Source organism: Grus americana, chromosome 1 (genome assembly GCF_028858705.1).
Source record: "Grus americana isolate bGruAme1 chromosome 1, bGruAme1.mat, whole genome shotgun sequence".
NCBI lineage: Eukaryota > Metazoa > Chordata > Aves > Gruiformes > Gruidae > Grus > Grus americana.
Genome location: NC_072852.1, coordinates 48,802,832 through 48,813,626, shown reverse-complemented (window position 1 = coordinate 48,813,626; position 10,795 = coordinate 48,802,832). Strand labels below are relative to the sequence as shown.

Sequence of the window (10,795 nt, the reverse complement as noted above, 5' to 3'; positions counted from 1 at the left end):
CTTTGACTAGGTTTTCAACCAAAATCCTGTTGGCCCATGTTTTTCTTGCAGCACCTCTTTCTTTGGATGGAGAAACTTGCTGCTTCGTGTTAGTACACTGCTAGCTGTTAACGGCCGACGTTGTTGGGGTTCATTGCTTTTTCTTGCTTCCATGATGTCCAGTGCCACAGCTAAAGCAGAAAGAACAGCGTACACTTGTGTCCCTAATTAAGACCTCTGTTCTCGCTCCCGTCCGAGGCTGCCTCTGAACAGACAATATCTAGGCGGGGAAAGGAAGTTTCAGTCCTGGAAAACGGTCAGGCAGGCTGTGATCCCCAGGACAGGGGGTCACAGTTCCCACACTGAGTGACATCAGTGACTTGGAGCTGAACACTTCAGGTGCCAGAGACTCCACGGGCACAAATGGTACGAGGCTGGCTCAGCGGTGGTTATGCCCAAGCTGGGGGAGAAGCACGGAGGCATTGAAATGACTGGAAGTCTTCAGGTCTCTCGAGGAGCCGATCAATTTGTTTGTGACTCAGGTATCAGGAGATGGCCCGAAGAGCTGTGAAGCAAGAAATGATGTGAGTGAAAGGGCTCCCACAGGTCCGTAAGCCCTACAGCTGACTGGGGCACACAGGGGAAGGAACATGCCGGAAAGCAGGCGAGGGCCATGAATAATGAACTGCCAGCGGGCAGGAGCAGCCCGAGTAAGAAAGTGTTAACGCTGCCAAGAGCTATCCAAACAGGGGCTCTTCTTAGCTGTGTAGCTGTGCCTCAGTGAGGCCTGGCTGTGGGGAGGGGAGACCCGGGCGGCGGGAAGTGTCGCTGCAGGTCTGGAGCGAAAGGCACGGTAGAGGTTTCCGTAGGGCTCCCCCCTGGAAGGCGGGAAAGGAAGGTCGTTTGGGGGCCGTTTCAGCTCTGTCCCCCTCCTTTCCTGCCAGGTGCACCCAGGTGTTGGCCCTGAGGTTGCGTTTGCTTTTTCCAAGTGTAGGGAACAGCCAGGGCAAGGAACGAGGCCGCTCCAACATGACGGCACTGGGAGCTTGTGAGCCTTGTGGGGGAAAAATAAGCTGCGCTCTCATGTTTCTTCTTTCTTTTCTTTCTTTTCTTTCAACAGTTTTATTTGGTGATCAGAGGAATATCGGACTTATGACAGAAGCATTCATCGGAGGCAGCAAGAGGTGCAATACTTCGCAAGGTGAAAGTAGTAAGTCATGGTGCCCAATCACAGTTATTTCTTGTTGTGATTGGGGTGGCATTCACCTGTCTGGCTGTGGGCCTGCGGGTCGTGTTTCCCGGTTTTAGTAGCAGCAGCAGCAGCAGCAGCAGCAGGAGCAGCAGCTACTGCTGTGTGTCGGCTGGGTGACTTTCTCCCCTGGGTGTTTGGGTTCTGGATGGAAGAGCTGAAACGATTGCCAAAACGTCAGTAACTTCGTTGTTCAGCTCTGAGTACCAATGCCATCCTGATGGTGGTCGTGTAAGGGGACCTCCCTGCACTAGGTTTTGGCTCGGATAGAGTTATTTTTCTGCACAGTGTGGGGCTGTGTTGTGGATTTGTGCTGAAAACAGTGTTGCTAATACCGGGATATTTTGGTTACTGCTGAGCAGTGCTCAGGCAGCGTCAAGGCCTTTTCTGCTTCTCACCCCCCCCCACCAGCGAGTAGCTGGGGGTGCACAAGAAGTTGGGAGGGGACACAGCCGGGACGGCTGACCCCAGCCGACTAAAGGGATATTGCATACCATAGGAGGTCATGCTCAGCATATAAGGGGCTTTGGGAAGAAGAAGAAGAAGAAGAAGAAGAAGAAGAAGAAGAAGAAGAAGAAGAAAGAGGGTAGACTCAGAGCGGTGGCGTTTTTTTCTTCCCAAGTCACCGTTAACGCGTGATGGAGCCCTGCTTTCCTGGGGATGGCTGAACACCTGCCTGCCGATGGGAAGTGGTGAGCCATTTCCTTGTCTTGCTTTGCTTGCGCGTGTGGCTTTTGTTTTACCTATTAAAGTGTCTTTATTTCAAGCCCCGAGTTTTCTCACTTTTTCTCTTCCGATTCTCTCCCCCATCCCACCGTGGAGGGCAGGTTTCTCGTGCTGACTAGAAGCCTTGTTTCACTTAGGTTTCACTTCTATTGTGTGCTCTATTGGATTACAGCTGTTGTGACTTCACCTGTCATTAAACATCTTGACCACAAAGTGGTAGTTACCGTAAAGATAGTAGGTGTTTATAGGTTGGTTGCAGTGAAGGTGCCAGTCAAGGAACTACTCCGGTTCTAAAATGTCCGGTTGGTAGTTCTGCCTTGCACACTAGAACTTGTATAGTAAAGGGTGTGTAATTTCTTTGGGGAAGAGTAACAGAAGTGTGGAGGTTGGGAGGAAACGAGAAGATGCGTTGCATTAAAAGACCTCTGAAACTGCAAAGTGAAAAAGTGCTAGTATTTATTCATCTTAGAAATTATGCCTTAAAACATCATCTGCAAAAGTCATTTCAACAGTCAAATTTTCATAACAAATTAACCTTAGTGGATCTGTGATCACACAGAACGTATATTTTGTGTTTTCAATCAGTTTTGAAACATTGTCGTGTACTTCCTGCATCTTATTTTTGGAATTTGCAATTGTGTCCTCTTTGGATTTTCCGGCTGATAATTTCCACATTTCAATTTCGATTGCTCTTGTAAGTCGAAGAACTGGCTTCATCTCTTTCTCCTGTCTATGTATCGCTCTCCTTTCCTGTTCACTTCCATGTCTTCTTGGCTCTGTTGTCAAAATAGATAGGCAGAACATGTTGTGCATCACTTATTAGAGGGAAAGTCTATGCTCTGTTCAAAAGGTGTTAAGAATTAGACTTCCAACAGAAGACGCAAGATAGAGGTTCTAATCTCAGTTACCTGACTGGTTGTTTTAGACTTTGAGAACGTTTTAGGGTGTGGATTTCTTTTCCTCCAAGTTGGTGCATTGTAAGAGCCTGAAGTATATTTGTCTGTAGAAAAAAGACAAGCACTCTTTCTTAATTTCAGCTGCAATTTAGGGAAAGACTCTCTTAGCCTGGTATGCGAATTAAATATTACATTAGCTGAAGTATCAATGCATACATTGGGTGACTCAGACACCACCTCTGAAATACAAGGTAGTATTAAATATAGATTTTGCCCCTAGAACTCTAAAGATCATCTGTAATCTCGCAGCGTTTCCATCAGGCTCACAGGATCTTCCAAAGGAGGCGGATTGTGCCACGGACATCCTTGACTTGGACAAAGTGAATGTTCCTGTGTAGACAACCTGCCCAAAGGCATCAGTTGCTTTTAGATTAGACTACTCCACAATCCGGTCTCCTTTTTTGTCCCTGCTTGGGAAAGCGCTAGATGCAAGGCAGTGTTATGTTTTTGTACTAGGTGGTTGATTTTGCGTCAGAGTATGCTGCCCAATGACTGACTAGTTTTCTGTAAAACTCGGTTAGAAATCATTATTATGAATACTCTGGTTTTCTGTTAATTCCAGATTAATTCCATTAATTCAAAGTACTAATTCCACAATAGTCCTAAATTTTTCCTTTTGCTCACAGCCTGTGAGTCTTACCATAGCTTTCGGTTTGGGTCCAAAATCTTCTATTTGCGTCAAGCTGATTCTTTGGTTTGGAGCGTTTCCCAGCATACGGCTCAGGTACTGCTGAAAAGAAAGGTAGCGAAAGGGCTAAGGTGGTTTTTACGACAAAAATGCTGATCGCCTTTTTTGGGGGGGGGGGGTGTTTTTTTCATTTTTTTTTAAACGCTATATCCTTTCTCAACCTGGAAATTTGATAAGATGTGTTCTTCGCATTGAGAATGTTCTCTCTGTAATCTCTATGAAAGAAAAAGAAAAACCCCACAACTATTCGCCCCTGAGACGAAGCGGTGATGCTGGGATTCCTTTTGCTTCACTTCATTTGTCTGAAAGTGGGGGTTACTGTGTCTGAAGGAGGTTCCTTTGATTGGCAATTAAGACAGGGAGGCACCTCTAGGTGGAGATTCAGCCCAGCTTAAGAGAGGTGACTGAAACGGGCAAGATGAAATCACTTTCTTAACGTTTAAGGATCCTGTGTAAGCAGGAACCCACCTGTCGGTCCATTGCACTTTGGTTCTTGGGTGACGGTGGCAGTACGGTAGACTACATATGCTGATCTTCGAGGTTCTGAAGAACTGAAATAAGTGTCTCTTCCAGTTTCTCTCACAGGAGGAACAGCAGAAGCAGCTTCATCGTCCTTACTTTGACCCCTTTGTTGGCGACGTGGTTTTGCTTTGGGGTCTGGAGTGTGAATTCCTAAAAGAGAAGCAGCAAACTCAGACCAAAATGCTGGGCTATTCCTTCAAAATTGGACATGTTGCAGGAGGCCGGAGGCTGGAAGGCCTAGATAAAGCAAATGCTCTTTGTGGCTAGTCCAATCCAAATATGGACTGTCCCTATCTGACACTAAGAACAGAAATTAACTAGGTCCTGCCAAGTCATCTGTGAGTTGAGTAAACAAGAAGGAATAAGCCAACTGTTTTCTCAAAATACCTTTTCCTGTTCCTGTGTTATGGGACTTGCTTTCTTCCTCGGAAACCCATTGCTTCTCCTTTGCTTCTTTACCGGGATAGTTCTTTACCCGCTCCATGCGATTGGTTCCTGAGGGATTAAAATAACGCATATTTACTTTTTGCAAAAGCAGGCACAATCTTCTCCTCCAAAAATGCTTTTTTGTTTGGTTGGTGGTTTTGGGGTATTTTTGGGTTGGGTTTTTTTTTGTTTGTTTTTTAAAGCAGATCTCCCACTTCATACACAGGTCTTCTTGGGCTGTACATGTTAAAAGTGCCGTTCCTCAGAAGGAAAGCGGAAGCGGTTATGGTTCCTCTAGAAGAGTTCACAGTTGCAAAATCTTGCAAGGAAACTCAAAAATTGACTATAAACACAAAGGTGTTGGACTCGTTCAATGTCTTTGACCGCTTCTGGCTTAGAATGCTTCTCATTATGAATTTGAAAATCTTCATGAATACTGTATTTTGGGTTTACAGTTTAAAAGTACAAACATTAGCTTTAATCCACATACGCGTTTGTAATCACTGCGAATCAAAAGCTGCATGCAATTTATGTGCGTGTGTCCTGGTTTTAGCTGAGAGGGTTGATTTTCTTCATAGTAGCTAGTGTGAGGATATGTTTTGGATTTGTGCGGGAGACAGTGTTGATAATATAGAGATGTTTTTGTTCTATGGACTTCTTGTTGAGCAGTGTTTACACAGGGCAAGGCCTTTTCTGCTTCTTGCACTGCCCTGCCAGCGGGATGGCTGGGGCTGCACAAGAAGTTGGGAGGAGACAGACAGGACAGGTGACCCAAGCTGACCAAAGGGATATTCCATACCATATGACGTCATGCTCAGTTTATAAGGAGCTTGGGGGGAAGAGAAGGGGGGGGGGGTGGCGTTCGGAGTGATGGCGTTTGTCTTCCCAAGTAACCGTTACGCGTGACAGAGCCCTGCTTCCCTGGGGATGGCTGAACACCTGCCTGCCCATGGGGAGTGGTGAATGAATTCCTTGCTTTGCTTTGCTTGTGCGCACGGCTTTTGCTTTACCTATTAAAATGTCTTTATCTCAACCCACGAGTTTTCTCACTTTAACTTTTCCAGTTCTCTCCCCCATCCCGATGGGGGGAGCGAGTGAGCGGCTGCGTGGTGCTTAGCTGCCGGCTGGGGTAAAACCAAGACAGCGTGTCACAGGGGGAACAAATCCTTTTCCAAAGTCAAAGTGTACCATCTAAATGGGAACCCAATGCAAAGGGACTCCACAGCATAGGGTGACAACCCTGGTCTGTGTGTCGCTACAAGGTAACTCAGTTAGCAACAAACCAGGAACCTTAATTAGCATGTTCCTGCCTACCGGTGCTTATTTCTCACGTGCTGCACATGAGGCACGCTTTTCCTCTGGCTCGGCTGCATCGTCAGTTGAGCTACGTGTTGTCCTGCGAGCTGAACAACTGAAATGATGTGGCATGCAAACTAACTTCAGTTTATAACTTGATATAAGTTTAATCCTCAGGCACATCGGTGATACAGTTTACAGCATGGGCCCAGGCATGCTTGTAACAGCTGACCTGGCGTTGCTGACGTGGTGCCAAGGAGCATTGCAGCACTACCAGTGAACGGCCAAAGCTTCAACCTTGTCACATTGGCTTTAGCTCCGATGTCAACGTACCTAGTGGTAAGGGTATTCTACTGCGGACATGTCTGTTTTATAACTTCACAGAAGCAATTCTTTTCCAAAATTAAGCAGGAAAAATTCAATTGGAATCAGCATAGAGGATCTTTTTTTACTAGAATGATGCTAACCCAAGCAGAATGGTAAAGAGTGGTTTTGATTGTTACAGGTAATGGTGCAGCATGAGAAAGAGTCTCTAGAACATAACAAAGAAAGAATAACTCGGATCTAAAATGGTGAAGCTTAATGCGTGCACGTTCAGGTTTTTTTACTTAGCACATGATGTTCAGCAAAGAGAAGCTGATGCTAAAGTGTATTACCTCCGTTTTCAAAGGATCCACGATCTGTTCTGGGAATGGTCTCTGCTGGTACTGTCGTTCCTGAGCTCTCTCCTTCTCCTTTTGCATTCTTAAATGTTGTAGGAATTGTATCACCGTCGCCTGGAAGGGCAACAGAGAGAGTGGTTTAGCTGCTTGTGTGTAAGCCCGGGGAATGGCGCTGCCATTCTCTTCCTCCCTCAGTGATCCTATCTGACTGAATTTCTGGTATTTTCAAGATGCATGTCATTGTGGTACCAAAAACCTCAGAGAACTGTCTGGAAGAAATGCTTTGGGGAAACATCTCTATCCTTTTCTCTGAATGTATCTAATTCTAAAGACAGACCTATATTAGAACCTGTATTTGCCTGTTTGTTACTGATTTCCTTGTCGATAGTCTAAGTCTATCTCAATGAGGTGACATAAATCTTGGTCGTGAGGAAAAATTGTAGGGAAGACCACCTCTGTCGTGTGTCTCAGGAAAGTAGACATAGGCTTAATAGCCCATTTCTACCTTTTCCCTCGCCAGTGGGCGCAGGTAGTCGCCACGTGTGTGACACTACCCATGTATATGGGGAAAAAGTAGTGAAGTCTGTTGACGCTCTTTGTAATACGCTATCCTTCATTGTCACTACATTAAAGAAGAGGGGAGGAGGGGCAAGCTATGGAGTAGTTTCTCCCTGTAACAGTAATTTAAAAAGTGGTAAACGATGTCCCAGAAGATGAAAAGCACTTGCCTGCCTGCAAGTCTCGCTCGGTAGCTTCCCAGGGTAGTAGCTCATTTTCCCGAGGTGAAGACACAGTTTTTGTTGATTGGTGTTCCTGAGGGTACTGAATCCCGTAATACTCTCCTAAACATACCCCCAGGGGAGGAAAAAACCCAATGTTTACTGTATCGGCAGTATTGCTGTTTAGGAAAGAGTGACTATATTGCTGTTTAGGAAAGAGTGACTGATTTCCTACTTACCAGATTGATAGCATATTTCCTTTATTGCTCTTTCCTCTTCAAGGTCTGCAGCAGTCTGAGGCACCCAGTCAGGAGCACCTGTAGGCAGTATTTTTAAAAGGTTACGCGGTATCTATACAAAGACCTTCAACAATTCTTAATGGTCAAAAACCAACGTGAGTTTCATTGTGGTCAGGGTTTGTTTTTTTCTGACGGCAACCTCTGATTCTGGACAGAAAAATGATTCCTGAATAGCAGGAGTTTCCAGCTGCAGTGGAATTGCAGTTCCAACACGTATACAACAAGCTCTGCCCAAAGTTCCTCTGCTGCAATGTCTTTGCTAGATTGAAGAATATCTTTCTGTAGTAAAATGAGACCGCCTACAGAGTTTAGGAAATCAGTGAAACAAGGCTTCTAGTCAGCATGAGAAACCTGCCCTCCATGGTGGGATGGGGGAGAGAATCGGCAGAGAAAAAGTGAGAAAACTCGTGGCTTGAAAGAAAGACAGTTTAATAGGTAAATACTTTGAGCAAAGTATTTAAGGGGAAGTCACACAGCTACCTTTTGTAAACCAACCTGTGACTTCACCTTCAGTGAGGAGAGTGTACAGCCCCTGTTCAAAAGTTTGTTTCCCAGAGAAGAAGTACCACCTCCTGAACTTGTCATTTTGTCCCCAAATTTTGAGAAATTTTGAAGAGTGACTACCAGTTCCAATAGTTTGGAGATTATGTCAAAAACCCGTCAAGACCTCTTTTCTCAAAAGAGGATGGTTTGATGGTTATGCTAATAAACGAGTTGGAAAGTGCATTGCGAGAGTGGAAAACCCCCTTCTACCCCCCGGTAAACGAAAGAAAAAATTGTTTACCGTTCTCCTCCTCTTCATCATCGTCCTCATCGTCGTCTTCATCGTTGAGGTGTATAGTCAGTGGAGGGTGAATTGGTCGTAAAATATTCTTTTGATTTCTGAGTGACTCTTGACCATGGGCTGGGTGCGGAATCCCTTCTTGGACACCTTGTTGCAATGGGGCATCTGCAGGAAAGAACATTACATTCATTTTGTTAGGAGGGAACTGGAAGATCAAATCCAGGTTCAGGCCAGCAGGTATCTTCTTGAAATCATTGCCATACTGAAGGAGTCATTAAATAGACGGATTGTGCCTTTTCCGAAAAATCTTCTGCTGAGGTCGGCAAAAGAGCGTCTTCCAAGTACAGAAAGTCTGAAAAAGCAGGCAGATATTTACACTATGGGACAACATGGGATTAGTAATACGGGGGCTGAAGTGAGTCAATGAGTTTAGAACCCCACCTGTGAAAATATTTTAAACATGCTGAATAATAGGCAGGCCATGGCATCGATTTTGAAGAGTTTAGCAACGCTAAGCACAGGAGTACCAATTTTTAGCTTGTCGACAATTTTTTCTCTCAAAATCTTCTGAACCACAACTCTCTCTACTAAGTGCAAAGTGTAGATTTTGAGAAGGAATATGAAGTTCATGATATTAATTTACACTCAACCAGATTCTTGTGCATCTCTTGCTTGCCTATGAGCAGCATGTGTATCATGTTAAAGGCATTTTAGTAGCACTCCTGCAGACCAGATTTGTTGTATCTCGTGCAAGAGAAATTAAGATACAACACTTAACTTGGTAGAGCCTTTATTTATTCATTTCATTAGTAATTTATTTATTGATTTATTAATTTATTCCAAACGACAAACTGGAAATACATCTGCACACACAGCACTGTAATCTGATGTTGTCTGTACAAGGGGTGTCTCATCCATATAACATGTTGTGCTCTATCAACAGATACTGCTGCTGGTGGCCCTAACAACCTCCTCCCTCCAACCACACACGCTGCTTTTCATTTCTCTTAAGTGCTTACCTGCCCACTAACCATTTTCACTCCTGGAGAGATTTCATCTAGCAAATACCCAAGGAAGGCAACATTTTTACTCCATGGATCTTAGCAACCTAAACTGCCTTTTGTGACTTCACCTTTCATGTCACCGATAGTTACAAAGATTCGTAAGCAGACAGCTAAAAAAAGTCATATGGCAACCCTATTCAAATGCCAATCCAATTCCTTTCTTTGCCTTCAACTTGCCGGCATAGCGGATCATACCTGATTGATTTGCCATGGTACATTTCTTCACCTGCACGTACGCTACGTAAGCGCTGGAAGGACGTTTTTGTGCACTTACTTAAGAGCTCTACTGGAGAAACGGCTGAGAAAATATTTTTACTCACTGTTACTCGGCGGCAAAAAAAGTCCATTTATGCTGCGAGGTTTGCTATGATGGAAGGCGCAACTGATCCTCAAGCAGCCTGATGGTTGTTTTTCCCAGAAACAGGAGATGTTGCTGTACTTCTGCTGCAGGAGAAAACAGGTTTCAGATACTGTCAGTACAGCAATAAAACGGGACTAAATGGATTCATATACAGCGTACTGCTGTGAACATATGACTAAGATTTTGTGGGACCACGCGCTGCTACTTTCGAACATGTAAAGTTATCTTAAGCTCCAGGTAACTCTAAAGTTACCTTGAGCTAGGGCAAGGGAGCTTTCGTGATGTCTGTAGATGAGAATAGGAGCAAAGCAGTCTCCTTACTGTACTGCAGTGCGTGCAGTATTGTGGGTTACCGGCGGTTTCTTAATGAGTTTCTATGTCATTTTTTAAAGGACATCAAAGTCACACTTGAAAATAGTTGAATACGTGACGGGAAGTTCCACCCAGTTCCAGACATTAGCAGCTGGGTCTCAGAGCAGCATCTCCAAAACGCCACTTCTGGACTGTCGTCGGGACAGCTGGGTGTTTAGAGGATCGTGAGCTCTTCTCACTGCTCCTGAAAATCAGCTGTTTGATCTACAGATGGGGCCAGGACCCACGCAGAGTGGCATAGCGATGTCTAACTTTACATAACCACCCTCCCTTTCAAGACAGATATGTCAGGAGAATCAAGGGTACAAACCACTCTACAATCTACAGCATTTACCTGTGCGTAGGGGGAACAAACATGGAAAGAGCGGTCATTCCCAGCTGCGGCCATTTCCAGCTTTCAGGCTTCTCCTCCACTCTCCTACTGCTGGCAGAACATACACGAAAAAGTTAGAGCTCTCAACATTCAGGCAACTTGTAATCGTGTCCTGAAAGCAGTAGTTCTCTTTCCAAACCTGGACCTTCAGACCTTTTTGGAAACAAGGAAGGAGCTGCTACCTTCTCTGGGCTTGCTGAACGGACGAAGGCAGTTGCTAGCCGGTATAGAATGTTACGTTACGAAAGCTCCCAACTGCTCCTCCAGCTCGTGACATCAGCATGATGGTGCTATGTGGCCTGTCCAGCTTGAACACCTT

The 10,795-nt window shown here is 45.0% G+C and overlaps 1 protein-coding gene across 1 annotated transcript; it reads right to left on the bottom strand.

Moving 5' to 3' along the window:
• Positions 1 to 6: 6 nt before the first annotated feature.
• On the bottom strand, positions 7 to 10,621 carry LOC129201607 (uncharacterized protein C12orf50 homolog). Its single transcript, XM_054813129.1, has 12 exons — positions 10,438 to 10,621; positions 9,691 to 9,814; positions 8,307 to 8,471; positions 7,463 to 7,540; positions 7,233 to 7,346; positions 6,499 to 6,618; positions 4,538 to 4,615; positions 4,217 to 4,270; positions 3,551 to 3,640; positions 2,490 to 2,730; positions 1,246 to 1,385; positions 7 to 170 (listed from the first exon to the last, which is right to left on the bottom strand). The coding sequence occupies exons 1-12, from the start codon at positions 10,489 to 10,491 to the stop codon at positions 7 to 9; spliced, it is 1,422 nt and encodes a 473-aa protein (XP_054669104.1). The 5' UTR covers positions 10,492 to 10,621.
• Between the last annotated feature and the right edge of the window lie 174 nt (positions 10,622 to 10,795).